This window comes from Labeo rohita, chromosome 4 (assembly GCF_022985175.1).
Source record: "Labeo rohita strain BAU-BD-2019 chromosome 4, IGBB_LRoh.1.0, whole genome shotgun sequence".
Classification (NCBI taxonomy): domain Eukaryota; kingdom Metazoa; phylum Chordata; class Actinopteri; order Cypriniformes; family Cyprinidae; genus Labeo; species Labeo rohita.
This window is the reverse complement of record NC_066872.1, coordinates 37477140-37494184: the sequence shown is the minus strand read 5'-3', so window position 1 is coordinate 37494184 and position 17045 is coordinate 37477140. Positions and strand designations below refer to the sequence as shown.

Below are 17045 nucleotides of genomic sequence, written 5' to 3'. Positions count from 1 at the left end.
TGGCATATGGTCTCACAAGGGGTTTGAGGATTTCATCTCGGTACCTAATGGCAGTTAGGCTTCCTCTGGCGAGCACATGGAGGGCTGTGCGGCTCTCCAAAGAAATGCCACCCCACACCATTACTGACCCACTCCCAAACTGGTCATGCTGGAGGATGTTGCAGGCAGCAGAACGTTCTCCACGGCGTCTCCAGACTCTGTCACGTCTGCCACATGTGCTCAGTGTGAACCTGCTTTCATCTGTGAAGAGCACAAGGCGCCAGTGGCGAATTTGCCAATCTTGGTGTTCTCTGGCAAATGCCAAACGTCCTGCACGGTGTTGGGCCGCAAGCACAACCCCCACCTGTGGACGTCGGGCCCTCATACCACCCTCATGGAGTCCGTTTCTGACCGTTTGAGCAGACACATGCACATTTGTGGCCTGCTGGAGGTAATTTTGCAGGGCTCTGGCAGTGCTCCTCCTGTTCCTCCTTGCACAAAGGCAGAGGTAGCGGTCTTGTGTTGTTTAAGTGTTCCTTTATTTTTTTGAGCAGTGTATATGTAAAACTGCATGTTTACCTGAGCACACGACTCCTACATCCTCCTTGTGATTGCAGTCATGTTTTCCCCAGCCTGAAGAAGAGCAGCTCCACAGGGACGTCTCATTCCCCTCACACTCCACCTCATCCAGCCATATGGGTCCAGAACTAGGACCAAACCAGGCTGGTACCTGCTGGTTACTGAGGGCCACTCCACACTGCAGCTGTCTGCACACCACATGGGCATCTTTAATATCCCAGGAGTCATCACACACTGTCCCCCATGAGCCGCTGTGAAAAACCTCCAGCCTCCCTGCACAGTCTCCCCCAGAACCCACCAGCCTGATGGACCCATGACCTGATACTCAGAGAAAGAAAAACACATTATTGATCACGAACAACTGAAGAATCTGCCCAGATGTTGTTGTTCTCACCAAGGCAGGTGATTGACAGCTGTTGTGTGGAGCTGCAGTTGAGAGTTTGTGGAGAGCTGCAGTTCCCCAGATGAGCTTCACTCCCAGAGCACTGGAAGCCCGTCACACACTCATGACTGTGTTCAGGACTGGATGAAGAGGAGCTGTTGAAGTTCAGCACAGAGCCACAGCCCAGCTGTCTGCAGACCACAGAGGATTCAGTGAGACTCCAGGAGTCCAGCAGAACTCTCCTCCAGACCTGATGGATGAAAACTTCCATCTCCCCCTCACACTGTCTCTCTCCAGACAACCGCACCAGACCATCATGAAGAGCCAGAGAGGAATCTGAGTGAAAGTTGTAGCAATTTAATTAAGATATTGCAAGATAATTGATGTATTTTACATTTTTTTTTTTCAATAAAATCCACTCACTAGAGCAGATGACTCCAATGTCTCGTCTATGAGAACATTCAGCTCGACTCCATGAAGAGATGGAACATTCTGAGAGTTTTGTTTCATTCCCATCACAATCAAACACATCAGCCCAGATTTCACCACTTCCCTCTCCAAACCAGTCTGATCCCACAACAGACACAGCAATCCCACAATTCAACTGTCTACAGAGGACACTGGCAGCTCTCATATCCCAGCATGCATCACACACTGTGCCCCATTTATTGATTAAACTGAAGCTCCACTCTTCCAGAACAAGAGTCTGAACTGTTTACCAGCCTGAGATCAGTGTAAGCTAAATAAAAACAATAATAAAAATAAATAAATAAATAAAATAAAAGATTCATGTCAAGAAGACACAGCCTATACATTTGTCACTAGAGTCTGTTTTGGTCACATTTGGAAAGAGTGATGATATTTGTGGAAAGCACACAATACAGTAAAACAGTAAATGGTGCCAGCTATTTATACTTACCAAAACACGTCACTCCCACATCACTGCCATGTGAACAGTTGTTCTTGCTTGAAGATAGATGTGGACAGAAATATATCTGAGATTCATTTCCTCTACACTGAATCTCTTGTGTCCACATCTGAGCGTCTCCTTTGCCAAAAGCAGCTGCTCCCAGCACCTGTACAGGAGCCCCACAGTCCAGCTCTCTACACACAACCTCTGCATCCTGCTGGTCAAAGGCAGCGTCACACACCGACATCCACGTTTGATCATGAAGTATCTCTAACCTCCCAGAGCAACGAGATCCTTTAAATAGTCTGACATCTGAACAAGCAAGAAAAAAAAAATAAAAAAAAACAAATAGATGATTATTTTATGCCCAGAAATTATTTCTGTCCTAAAATATACTGGTATATTATTAAGGTATTGCTGTTTATTGAATCAACATTATTTACCAACTATTAATGCTAAATGAAAGTCACTTTAAAACCTCTTCTCATTATAACACTTATCTAAATAATAATAATAATAATAATAATAATAATAATAATAATAATAATAATAATAAATTTCTGCATTTCAGTCAGGTAGAGCAGTGCTCTGGCCTAAACTTGAAACACTTTTGAATCTTTTGATAAATTGCTTGTGATGGTCTTCATTTTTCAATCACTTTGGGTAAAAGAATATTCTAAATGAATATCTGAATTATCAGTAATGTAATAACAAAAGGAGGTTTGGGCCTGTTTACCTGAGCAGATTACTCCAGCATCTTTACTATGACCACAGCTGTCTTTACCCCATCCTCTTGATCCACAAATCTTCAGTGTAGATTCTGATCCAGTACACCTCATAACATTCACCCAGACTGGTCCTGATCCTGGTCCAAAATAAGCACCACCCAGAGCATCTACAGGTTCTCCACAGTCCAGTTCTCTACACACCACTGCAGCATCAGCCATATCCCAGCCATAATCACACACTGTTCCCCACTGACCTCTATGATGAACCTCCACTCTACCAGCACAGCGACTGTTACCACCAACCAACCTCACATTCATTCGGTCTGTAAAATGAACAGAGAAAACAAGACATGAAGAGACAGTGAGAAGAGTCCGCACAGTGTCTGTGATCACCAACTAGCCTTACATTCACACTGTCTGTATATTAAGCATAGAGAACAAGATAAATATTAAGGAACAATACACAAAGAAAGAGTGAAATAAAAAAAATATACTTTAATACTTTTGTAAATTTCAGAACTCAAAAACTTTCTAAAAACAGCTTATATAGAATCCAGTCTGCCAAAACGACAGGTGAATGGGTCACATTATGATGTAATAGTGTGGCAAACAGTGTTGGGGGTAATGCATTACAAGTAACACGAGTTACGTAATCAGATTACTTTTTTCAAGTAACTAGTAAAGTAATGCACTACTTTTAAATTTACAAGAATTTACTAGTAGTATTTACAAGAGTTACTTTTTCAAATAAGTAATGGCAGTCACTTTTTTTTTTTTTTTTGCCATTTATTAATTGAAACCTCTCCTGTCCCCATGTTGAGACAATTTAGGAGTAAGATGTTACTTTAGTTCTAGAATAAATGTGAACATGCATTAAATCATCTCACTCAAAAAACAAACAAACAAACAAACAAACAAAACAAAAAACAAGCAAAAAAAAAAAAAAAAAAAAAACAGATTCAGTATTCCTTAAAATGAATAAAAACAGTGAACTGCAACACAGAATATGAAGCAAACCTGAAATAACTAAATGCTAAATAATATCAAAATATCCTTTACAAATAAAGTTATCCTTTATGTATTTAATTCCATTTTATTAACCAGTGTCTTGGCTGCTGACCTTCAATGATCAAATTCAACCACACCAATAAGCAAAAATTACTCAAGATGAACTAACATTTGTTGTTGTTCTTTTTTTTTAATTGCTGTTGAACTTTCTTCTCATGTGTTCTACTGTATAGATGTAAATTTGTTTTTCCTTCAGGCTTTTGGTGTGTTCATTTGCCAAAAATATTACTTTTTATATTAAAAATGAACAAGAAAGCCCTTCACACATTTAAAAAGTAACACAAACGTAACACAACATATTACTTTTCATAAAGAGTAACTAAGTAGGTAATTAGTTACTTTTTAGGGAGTAATGCAATACTGTAATGCATTACTTTTAAAAGTAACTTTCCCCAACACTGGTGGCAAAAAAACACCTCCACAGAAGATGATCAAGTTAATCAAGTTCCAGACCATGTCAGTAAGTATTTGGTAGGTTCACTTCATTTTACTACGAATTCATTTACAAACAGGGAACACTTCAACATGGGATTTTCAGAATTGAAACAAAAAGATGATGCTGTGCAACTATATTGAATCCAACAGTAATGTCGCAACACACAAGTGTGAGTAACGGTTTTTATTATGTGGTCACTATTGCTTTGTCTTTAGTATTTATGCGTTTTTGACCTAAATCACAACAGCATCCATCTATGAGGAATGTAGGCTGTCAAACATTCACAGCTGTTTGCCAAATCACAGCAGTGGGCATTTACTTTTGAGTATACAATCTGCCACGCCTATTCAAACAGAGCATTCCAATAAGGGGGGTTAAAATAAGGACAGAAAATAACCAGTTAATTCTATACTCATACATCTATAAGTTATGATGTTTTTTATGTAAAAATCTTGATAACATTATAAGGGAACCTCAGAGAACAGTACAAAAAAATGATTTAAAAAAGCCAGTTCATGAACACTTTAATGTTTAATATGCTAGAGATTTGAATGTGAGGAAAATAGTTCCAACCTGAACACACCAGTCCAATACTGTTGTCATAAGTGCAGTTGTTTTCCTGTGATGGTGATGTTAGACAGAAGTGAATCTGAGACTCATTTCCTCTGCACTGAATCTCTTGTGTCCACATCTGAGCATCTCCTTTGCCAAAAGCAGCTGCTCCCAGCACCTGTACAGGAGCCCCACAGTCCAGCTCTCTACACACAACCTCTGCATCCTGCTGGTCAAAGGCAGCGTCACACACTGACATCCACGTCTGATCATGAAGTATCTCTAACCTCCCAGAGCAGCGAGAACCTCCAACCAGCCTGACACCTGAAGCAGCAAATAGAACATTAAAAAAATAATAATAAAATATATTTTTTATATATATATATATATATATATATATATTAATTATAATATATATAATTATAATTATATATACAGTGGTACGGAAAGTATTCAGACCCCCTTAAATCTTTCACTCTTTGTTATATTGCAGCCATTTGCTAAAATCATTTAAGTTCATTTTTTTTTCCTCGATGTACACACAGCACCCCATATTGACAGAAAAACACAGAATTGTTGACATTTTTGCAGATTTATTAAAAAAGAAAAACTGAAATATCACATGGTCCTAAGTATTCAGACCCTTTGCTGTGACCCTCATATATTTAACTCAGGTGCTGTCCATTTCTTCTGATCATCCTTGAGATGGTTCTACACCTTCATTTGAGTCCAGCTGTGTTTGATTATACTGATTGGACTTGATTAGGAAAGCCACACACCTGTCTATATAAGACCTTACAGCTCACAGTGCATGTCAGAGCAAATGAGAATCATGAGGTCAAAGTAACTGCCTGAAGAGCTCAGAGACAGAATTGTGGCAAGGCACAGATCTGGCCAAGGTTACAAAAAAAATTCTGCTGCACTTAAGGTTCCTAAGAGCACAGTGGCCTCCATAATCCTTAAATGGAAGACGTTTGGGATGACCAGAAGCCTTCCTAGAGCTGGCCGTCCGGCCAAACTGAGCTATCGGGGGAGAAGAGCCTTGGTGAGAGAGGTAAAGAACAACCCAAAGATCACTATGGCTGAGCTCCAGAGATGCAGTCGGGAGATGGGAGAAAGTTGTAGAAAGTCAACCATCACTGCAGCCCTCCATCAGTCAGGGTTTTATGGCAGAGTGGCCCGACGGAAGCCTCTTCTCAGTGCAAGACGCATGAAAGCCCACATGGAGTTTGCTAAAAAACACCTGAAGGACTCCAAGATGGTGAGAAATAAGATTCTCTGGTCTGATGAGACCAAGATAGAGCTTTCTGGTCTTAATTCTAAGTGGTATGTGTGGAGAAAACCAGGCACTGCTCATCACCTGTCCAATACAGTCCCAACAGTGAAGCATGGTGGTGGCAGCATCATGCTGTGGGGGTGTTTTTCAGCTGCAGGGACAGGTGACTGGTTGCAATCTAGGGAAAAATGAATGTGGCCAAGTACAGGGATATCCTGGACTAAAACCTTCTCCAGAGTGCTCAGGACCTCAGACTGGGCTGAAGGTTTACCTTCCAACAAGACAATGACCCTAAGCACACAGCTTAAATAACGAAGGAGTGGCTTCACAACAACTCCGTGACTGTTCTTGAATGGCCCTGACTTAAACCCAATTGAGCATCTCTGGAGAGACCTAAAAATGGCTGTCCACCAACGTTTACCATCCAACCTGACAGAACTGGAGAGGATCTGCAAGGAGGAATGGCAGAGGCAGTGTGAAAAACTTGTTGCATCTTTCCCAAAAAGACTCATGGCTGTATTAGATCAAAAGGGTGCTTCTACTAAATACTGAGCAAAGGGTCTGAATACTTAGGACCGTGTGATATTTCAGTTTTTCTTTTTTAATAAATCTGCAAAAATGTCAACAATTCTGTGTTTTTCTGTCAGTATGGGGTGCTGTGTGTACATTAATGAGGAAAAAAAAATTAATTTAAATGATTTTAGCAAATGGCTGCAATATAACAAAGAGTGAAAAATTTAAGGGGGTCTAAATACTTTCTGTACCCACTGTGTGTGTGTGTATATATGTATATAATATATATATACATATAATAGGTTCTGAGTTTTGGAGAAGCTCACTTGAACAGATTACTGCAGCATCATTTAAATGATCGCAGTAATTATTTTTCCATCCTACTAATGCACATTTCTTCAGTGTAGACTCTGATCCAGTACATAACAAAGTACTCATCCAGATAAGTCCTGATCCTGGTCCAAAAAAAGCACCACCCAGAGCATCTACAGGTTCTCCACAGTCCAGTTCTCTACACACCACTGCAGCATCAGCCAAATCCCAGCCATCATCACACACTGTTCCCCACTGACCTCTATGATGAACCTCCACTCTACCTGCACAGCGACTGTGACCACCAACCAACCTCACATTCACACTGTCTGTACAATAAATGAGACCGTGAGGAAGAAAGCGATAAAGAAAAAGTGAGATAAGTGAATTGCATGTGTGGGGGTTGGGTATAGCTTGATATATTTTTATATCTGAGGATTGGAATTAGTTCCAACCTGCACACTCCAGTTGGACATCATTGTCATGTGAACCGTTGTATTTGTGTGATGGTGATGTTGGACAGAGGTGAATCTGAGATTCATTTCCTCTGCACTGAATCTCTTGTGTCCACATCTGAGTGTCTCCTTTGTCAAAAGCAGCTGCTCCCAGCACCTGTACAGGAGCCCCACAGTCCAGCTCTCTACACACAACCTCTGCATCCTGCTGGTCAAAGGCAGCGTCACACACTGACATCCACGTCTGATCATGAAGCATCTCTAACCTCCCAGAGCAGTGAGAACCTCCAACCAGCCTGACACCTGAAAGAAAGCAGATTAATGTTTTTAACTCACATGGGGGAAAGAATTAAGAATGAATCACTCACCCCCATGTCGTTCCAAACCTGTAAAAGTTTTGTTCATCTTTGGAACACAATTTAAGATATTTTGGATGAAAACTGGGAAGCTTGTAACTGTCCCATTGACTGCAAGTAAATACCACTGTCAAGACCCAGAAAAGTAGAGAGAGAGCAGGCGCGAATGCTGGCAGTGGCAGCTGGCGGTGCCATTTCCGGTGGTATCCCCAGCTGCCAGAGTTCCTGGCAGCTGCCACGGTTTTTCTCGCTGTTTGCTCGGTAAAAAGGAAACTGTTCTCAGTTGCATGCAGTGTTTTGTTTAATAATGATGCAAAATTCGCACAATTGTAATGTCATTATTATTACAATTATAATTATTATTATTATACTTTTTATGTAGGCTGTTTTTATGAGTCACGATCGTTTGTCGCCGTTTATTTTAAATAAATAAAAGTTTTGATGATGCATATTATACAGTAAGCAGATGCGTCGCTGGGAATTCAGAGCCCCGTGCACCACTGCTAAATCGCAAAATCACGTTCATTGGGGGTTATATTTATATATCCTAACTGTTGTCACATTTCCAAAGTTATATTTTGTATTTTTACACTGTATAATATTCAGTTTTATCAAATCCAATAAATCTCAGTGTTTGTATGTATTTTATTTTACATTTATTCCAAAATAATATGAAAAGACAGTAACTATACAAAAATAGTTTATTTGTCTGGGTTATTTTTAACTTTACCAGCATTATATCTGAGGATTGGAATTACTTTCTACATACCATTGAATTTTACACTTTTTAAATGTCATAATTTGTAATACTTGCGTTTATTTTTATATTTAACAGATTACATTAACATTAGGTTAGGCTATATCCTTATACCTGGACAGAAGAAAGTCCCCCCCAATAATTGTCAGGCGTTAACAAAATATAGCCTTAACCAGCTATTAAAATAATAATAGTCTAATAATAATAGGCTAATAAATTATAAGTGACTTTTGTATCGCTTTGCCTAACGTTCTGTAGGCCCTATATGCTAGTATTTGCTATATTTTGCAAATAGCGTCACACAATTATGCCAATAAAGTTTTGAAAGAATTTTTAATTGTATTTATGCCTGTGTGAACCGATAAATAATTTACAAATGAAACTAAGTCAATATATATGCTTTCTATTAATTAGACGGGGTAAATAGAATATATGTCAAATTCAACCTTTAAACTGCATTCCAGTAAAGATCGCAGTCATATAGCATATTCAAATTTTTACTGTATCATTTACATTCAAGTACATTTAAGTAAAGATATAGAAATGAAGGTAAAAAAAAATAACGAATACAAAGGAATGATACAAATATTACAGAAAAAAAGAGGATCAGTTAATGGACTTACAAGACTGTGGGATGCATAAAATATTTGTAGGACTATCTGATATACTTTATGTAATATTTATTAATGATCAACTTCTTTTGAATGCTGTCTACATCGGGCACAGACAACATTCGCGTAGACAGCATCGCATAATATTATCATTTAATATTGTATTTATTTTTTATAATAATTAATATAATAATTCCTTAATTCAAAATAAAATGGTAATATATCTATCTCCGATAATTCCGGGTTACTATGGTCACGCAGGTTTGTTTACGCATTAAACTCGTGGCCACGAGAAATGGATGTCGTTCCCTTATCATAGCATCTCGTTCCCACGAATTAATATCTCGTGGCCACGACAAACTTAAGTGAACCGAAGGTGTCCACGAGAAGCGCATCACCGTAAATATCAATATTTTCATACATCTGAATAAATATTACCTAGAATTTACACAAATATGCAGACTATTCATTTACCAGACAGTTCGAAGTGAGATTTATTAAACGATCAAATATTTTAATATAACCCTTGTGCAACCTTTTGGATATTTTTGTCCTTTTCAGTCCTGTTTTTGTGTGTGTGTTGTGTGAACCGTGTGTGTGTGTGTGTGTGTATAATTTGTCTGTGTAAATATCAATATTTTCATACATTTGAATAAATATTACCTAGAATTTCTCAGAAAAAAATATAAACACAAATATGCAGACTATTCATTTACCAGACAGTTCGAAGTGAGATTTATTAAATGATTAAATATTTTAATATAACCCTTGTGCAACCTTTTGGACATTTTTGTCCTTTTCAGTCCTGTTTTTTTATTTTTTATTATTATTATTTTTTATTTATTTATTGATTTTTATTTTTTTTGTGATAATTTCACCCGTGTTATTGCCAGCTGCTTACTATTTCACCTCCATTTTCTTTTAATAAATCTATTTTGCACTACATACAAATTGTTACACTCAGCACCTTTTGGACAAAAATGTCCCTACTGAAACCCATTAAAGCTATTTTTAATCACAGTGCCATTCAACTGTAAAATGATGCTATTTTTGTTAAAAGACCAATTCTGTTGGCAACATTTTTCCAGGTTTAGCCAATAAAGAAAAATACTACATGCTAAACAGTAATACAAACAGTTTATGTTTCATATGGGGAGGTATAACTAATAATAACTACCAAAGCTTATGACTTTATTCCTTGTCAGTCAGCCTGCCAGACTTTTAAATATTTGTCAAGCTAGAAGGGTTTGAAGTGGATAATGGATAAGGCTACAGAAAATCAATATACAAAAGACATTTGATACCCATGTAAAAGAGAAAGAAAGAATTGTGTTATCTTTTATAATAAGAAAAATATGCTATCCAAGCTTACAGTGACTGGAGCATAGTAAAACAGTTAAGTTCATGTTTATTATTTCCCTCTTTATTTATAATTAACCAAATATCAAATTAAATATATATTTAAGTTTGTGCTGATACTGCAAAAAAAAAAAAAAAAAAAATTTCTACGGATGTCGATGAACTATCCCATTCCAATTAGCTATGTGCCTTAACATCCAGACAAAAAAAAAAAAATGACCCAGACTTTAAACAATTAAAATAAATTTGGGTCTTCAACTTACCTGAGCAGATGACTCCAGCACCTTCATTATAGTCACAGGTGTTTTACCCCACCCTGAAAACCCACACTTCTTAAGTGTTGACTCTGATCCAGAACATGCAACATAACTCATCCAGATTGGTCCTGATCCTGGTCCAAAATGAGCATCAATCAGAGCATCTACAGGTTCTCCACAGTCCAGTTCTCTACACACCACTGCAGCATCAGCCAAATCCCAGGCAGCACCACACACTGTTCCCCACTGACCTCTATGATGAACCTCCACTCTACCAGCACAGCGACTGTGACCACCAACCAACCTCACATTTGCACTGTCTGTTTTCAGCATAGATGAATGACAAATCAAAAGAGAGAAAAAAGCAAAGAACATGACTTGAAAATAGAACAGGAAGACAGAGGGGAAAGAAGGAAGAAAACAACATATAACGCATTAATAAATATAATAATAAAATCGAAATCTGGAAGTTTGCATCTATTGAAATAAATATTTAAACTGGGATTATTTTCTAGTTTAACAAAGTATGAACCTACCAGTGATGGGTTTTAGCAGAAACATAAGCATCAGACTACTCATCATCTCCTTCTGCATTATACACACTTTTCATCAGCTCAGAAAAATGTTTTAAGTTTCTCGTCTGCTCCCTCAAACACACTGAAGAAACTGGCTCCTGTCAGCCCCCTAAAGAGAGAGAGACTCACAGCTGCCAATGACACTCACTGTTACCTTATTAGACACAACAGAGGAAATCATCAAACACAATCAGTGACAAATCAGGGAAGGTTTTTCTGATGTTCACCATATAAATACATATATATGCAGAAAAGGACTCCTCCTCCATATCGAGACATTTCACTGAGTCTGTGCACACACACCTGCCAGAGGCAAAAAATAGACACACATCATACAGGAGAGTTCAAAGATTTTAGAGAGAGGAAGCACTCCAGGGTATTTAAAGCATCAGACCCCAACACCTGCTGAGATACAGAGACTGATAAATGCTTTCTTTAAATTTGTTGACATATGATGTCCATCTTACAATAAATAAAGTTAAATTCTTTAAGCAAATAACAATTTCTACATTATGAAAGGAAAAATAATCTGATTTCATTTATAGTGTTGACTGCAATCATTAAGCTCAACCATTCAACCCTGTTAACCAAATAATTCTATAAACTGTATAAATCAATGTCTTAAACTGTAAATTAAAAAAACTTTCATTCACTATTCCAAGTATACAAAATGGGCATGTATGTTGAGGCAATGCATTATTCACACACAAGATGGCAGCAAAACACTATTTTTAGACTGACGTACTGTGTTTCACACTGCAGTTTCATTTTCCAATAGATGGCAGCAAAACACTTATTCCACAAAAGACAGTGTTATGACAGTAGAGCGCTTCTCATTGTTGAACACTTACTGGAACAGAAAATGTATTCTTCTCATAATAATGACTCTTAATGACTTTATTTCAAGGCAAACAGACATTTTATTGTGGTAAAAATGATTTTGTAAAAGCCTGAAATTAGACAACGCAACATATTAGTGCTTCATAATAGACTGAGGTCTGAGTGATGAGAGAGTGATACTAAGAATTTAAGTTCTATTAACAACCACTGTTCATTTTTTTTCAACAATAAATTAAGAGGAGGCATTTTAAATATCAGCATAATAACAATCGCAACTTTTTTAGTCATTAAAGAAAATGAAAAAGTGATTCAGTTGGGGGAAAAAATAGTCACTGAAATACATCATGATCAGTGCTCTCAGAAGAATACAATCCAGCATGATGCAAACACCATCTTTTCCTGTGTTTGTGCACTTTACTATTCTTTTACACTTTTAGGGTTCTTTATGTCCAAAGCAGAACTTCACAAAGGCTCCATCTTCATTCCCTACCTCCATACTAGTTCAAGTTTTAACCAGTTCCACCAATATCTCTCCATAAGTGCTGAATCAGCACACAGCTCAAATCCGATCAGAAGTATCAGCAGATGTCCCAGCAGCAGATCACGTCCCGGAGGCTCGTAGACCCTGTTTCTGCATGACGTTCCAGAGTTTGTGGAGGTTGGACTGAGTGATGAGGTCGTCTGGTTTGAGCTGCAGCGCACGGAGGTAGTTGCTCTCAGCTTCCTTCAGCTTCCCATTAAGATGGAGGATCGCCCCGGAGATTCATCAGAGCTGCTGGATGCTGGGAAAGATGCACAGAAATAGATCATCAGGATAAGGCTAAAGAATTAGGTTTAAAAAATAGAAATAGAAATAAACCTGACATTCTATAACAGTATAGACAACAAGTATGATGAAAGACGTTGCTTTAATCTTAAAGAGTAAAAAGAGTATTTGTTATGAAATATTTAATGCATGTAAAAGAATAGCTAAAGAAGGTGCTTACATCAGGTCTTAAATCAGCTGCTTTCCCATAATACCTTTCAGCTGCCTCATTCAGACTGGCCTGTCTGTGGAAACACATACATTAAGTTATTTACAACAAAAGTTGTTTGGTGATATAAAATCAATACGTGATCCTGGACCACAAAACCAGTCATAAGGGTAAATTTTTTGAAACTGAGATTTGACAATATGACAATATTTGGCTGCGATACAACTGGAATCTGAGGGTGCAAAAAAAATCTAAATACTGAGGAAAAAAAAACCTTGTTTTTGTCCAAAAAAAAAAAAAAAAAAAAAAGTTGAAATGAAGTTCTTATCAATGCATATTACTAATCAAAAAGTAAGGTATATTTGTAGCAATAGCCAAAAATGCTTTGGTCAAAATGGTACATTTTTCTTTTATGCCAAAAATCATTATGATATTAAGTAAAGATCATCTTGTAAAGATATTTTGTAAATTTCCTTCTGCAAATATATCAAAACTTAATTTTTTATTAGTAGTATGCATTGCTAAGAACTTCATTTGGACAACTTTAAAGGCAATTTTCTCAATATTTTGATTTTTTGCACTCTTAGATTCCAGATTTTTCAAATATATAAAGTTGCATCTCGGCCAAATGTTGTTCTATCCTAACAACCACACATCAACGGAAAGCTTATTTATTCAGCTTTCATATGACGTATAAATCTCAATTTCAAAAAGTTCACTGGTTTTGTGGTCCAGGGTCACATATGTCTATGTATTTGTTTGGTAAGTAGCTATGGATGTGGATGATGAAACAAGTGGAGAGCACTTGCACACCACCTGAAATGAAAACTGCAGATTTAGCTGTGTGAGTTTTTGAGACACACACACACACACACACACACACGTTTGTTTTTGTGAATTGTGGAGACTTTCCATAGACTTGTATAGATTTTATACTGACCAAACGATATTGTCTATCCCCTAACCCAACCCTAACCCTAAACCTAGCCCTCACAGAAAACACGTTTGCATCGTTACACTTTCAGATAAACATCATTTACTATTTTTAAGAATTTAACATTGTGGGGACCTCAGGCCGGTTCCCACAATGTCAAAAATTTCAGGTTTTACCATCCTTGTGGGGACATTTGGTCCCCACAATGTAGCAAAAACAAGTCCACACACACACACACACAAACCTGAGCATATGAGCAGCACTGAACACTACATCAAATTCAGAACTGTCCAGCTCTGCAGCTTTCTGAGCCATCGCTGCTGCCTCTCCCAGACGAAACTCTTCCAACAGAAACTGACCTGACAGACAGAAAGAAAGACAGAGGAGCTCACAGGATTGAAAACAATTCAAAAACAGCAGGCCAGAAGCCCACAGGTCAAACAGTTAAAGATCAGCTCAGGTACGCAGCACAAGCAGCCAAAAACACACAAAGAAATGGAGTGGGGAATGATGGAGGACAAGAGGCACAATTAACCTCAGTATTTAAAATCAAGTTATCAGTATATAAAAAATAATCTTAATTGTATTATCGTAATAAATTACAAGTATAATATTCTTAATAGATTTCTAAATTATGAATACATTTTTTTTTAAACTAAATCAGTAGTAGTAGTAATAATAATAATAATAATAATAATAATAATAATAATAATAAATAGAAAAACAAACAATATAATAATAACGTTAATAATTAAAATAAATTCTATTTAAAAATAAAATAAATAAATGGTGCATTTGAGCATTTTATCAAACAAACTAAAAGGGAAGCAAATCTGTCAGAAAGGAAATAAGATTGTACCATAATGCATGTAGCAGTTTCCTCTAGCAGGATCCAGCTCTATTGCCTTCAGGAAGTAATGCTCTGCTTCAGACTTCTGTCCCTGTGGAGAAATTAAGAAATAATTACACCTGTACCCAATGTTATTCATTTTAATATTAACATTGAAAATGTCCTTTATACACTACCAGTCAAAAGTTTTTGAACTTCTGCTCACCAAGCCTGCATTTATTTTGAAATATTTTTACTATTTAAAATAACTGTTTCCTATTTGAATATATTATAAAAAGTAATTTATACCTGTGATTTCAAAACTGATTTTTTAGCAACATTACTCCAGTCACATGATCCTTCAGAAATCATTCTAATATTCTGATTTGCTGCTTAAAAACATTTATTATTATTATTCTTAAGTTAAAAACAGCTGAGTAGACTTTTTTAATGTTTCTTTGATAAATAGAAAGTTCAAAAGATCAGCATTTATCTGAAACAGAAATATTTTGTAACATTAAAAATGTCTTTATCATCACTTTTGATCAATTTAAAGCATCCTTGCTAAATAAAAGCATTTCTATAATTTCTTTCAAAAAAAAAAAAAAAAAAAAAAAAAAAAAGAAGAAGAAGAAAAAAAAAAAAAAAAATCCTGACTAAGATTTTAAATATAGTGTATTATTTTACAAAAGCTTTTTATTTCAGATAAATGCTGATCTTTGGATCCTTTCTATTCAAAGAATTCTGAAATGTACAGAACGGTTTAAAAAAAATAAACAAAAATGTTTCTTGAACAGCAAATCAGCATATTTGAATGATTTCTGAAGGATCATTTAACACTGAAGACTGATGCTGAAAATTTAGATTTGATCACAGGAATAAATTACATGTTACAATATATTCGAATATCAGATAACAAAAAACAGTTATTTTAAATCGTACAAATATTTCACAATATTACTGCTTTTGCTGTATTTTGGAAATAAGAGACTTCTTTAAAAACATTAAAAATCTTACAGTTCAAAAACTTTTGACTGGTAGTGTATGACGCTAGTCGTTATCAAAGTGTGGGAAAGTATACCTTCTTTACAGTTAGTACACTTTCCAATAAAGTACACTTCCTTTATGGTTCAGTGCTAATTGCTTCCATATTGGTGTTACCTTTGCAAACGTTCTTGTCATAAGCAGCGAGGTTATATCAGCCTTGCTTCACTAAACGGTTTTGTGGCAAACACTTCTGATAAGAGGATAAAGAAATACCTTTGGCTATGGTTCCTGAAAAGCATTCAACTACATCCAAGAGCATTTATCAAATGTATAGGCCTATAATACAAGTCAAGGTTGCAAAAAGCACTAAACGGCTTCAGATTTGAATCCAAAAGGGTAAATACAAAACAAGCTATTGTTTTAGCCACAACCTGTGATTTAATCCATCAACTAAAGATCAGGTTGTTTAGGAACATATTTTCAATAAAACAAACCTAAAACCTTCAAGTTCAAACATATAACATCCTTATATAACATCTTTATATAAGAATCATTCAAGTACAGCATGCTTTAACTTCAGACCATCTGACAAAGTAACCCAGCGAATACACTGCAGTTCCATGACAGGTGGTCAAAAGTTCACCAGTAACCTGTTTTCAATAAAGACAGAGAGTAATTACATTAAGCGCTGTGCTTGAGGGATAATAACCGGTTTTAAGCTCTGTGTATTAAGCAGACAGGCCGGTGGGGGGGTTTTTAAAGTGAGCAAACAGGTCTGAGGCAACAGTCTGGACCCTTGACCAGTCGTGCCGAGACTCAAAACCAAATCAGATTAGAGGGAGGATATGAGATATCACGTCCTGGGGGGACGCAGCTGCTCGACCTTTCTTCATCACCCCTCTCCATTTACATCATAGTGGTCAGAGAGGAAAATATCACAAGCGACTGGGCGACTGTTTCTGTATATCTTACGCCGACAGAGAGAGGGTAGTGAAAGGGGTGGAATATAAATAGGAAAAGACAGGTTTTAAAGGCCTCATCATGGTGATGTTGATGTCTGAGAGATGTTTTTGTGTCAGTGTTCCTCTCAAGGACAAAGCAATTAAAAGAAACCTTGGCTCTAAGAGTTATCTGTGGCTCATATGAGTTTAATAACCAGATATCTTTAGAGTCTTCTTTCCACCTGGTCTCCCCCTTTCTAGCTTGAATGGTAAGTGAGTTTATTTAATATTTAATTACGCTTTCACGGATCCATTTAGCTGCAGGTTTTACATTCATACTGAAAATTTAATAGCAGCCATAGTGTTAGAAATACAGTAGAAAAATCCAGAGACCACAAGTAAAAATGCTTCTATTTTACCTAAACATGTATATAT

The 17045-nt window shown here is 36.7% G+C and overlaps 2 protein-coding genes across 2 annotated transcripts in view; both read right to left on the bottom strand.

The window, feature by feature from the left end:
• Positions 1-1462: 1462 nt before the first annotated feature.
• On the bottom strand, positions 1463-11168 carry LOC127163818 (scavenger receptor cysteine-rich type 1 protein M130-like). The gene is given in 9 exon segments (XM_051107273.1): positions 1463-1679; positions 1860-2162; positions 2587-2901; positions 4656-4958; positions 6750-7064; positions 7191-7493; positions 10537-10578; positions 10581-10907; positions 11067-11168. Coding segments are annotated over 9 exon segments (2040 nt in total). The 5' UTR covers positions 11125-11168; the 3' UTR covers positions 1463-1605.
• A 1000-nt stretch (positions 11169-12168) lies between these two features.
• Positions 12169-17045, bottom strand: part of tmtc2a (transmembrane O-mannosyltransferase targeting cadherins 2a) — a 44233-nt gene continuing 39356 nt past the window's right edge. The window contains 5 exon segments of the mRNA XM_051107272.1: positions 12169-12702; positions 12704-12727; positions 12932-12995; positions 14098-14212; positions 14713-14794. Coding sequence (XP_050963229.1) covers positions 12547-12702; positions 12704-12727; positions 12932-12995; positions 14098-14212; positions 14713-14794 — 441 coding nt within the window. The 3' untranslated portion in view covers positions 12169-12546.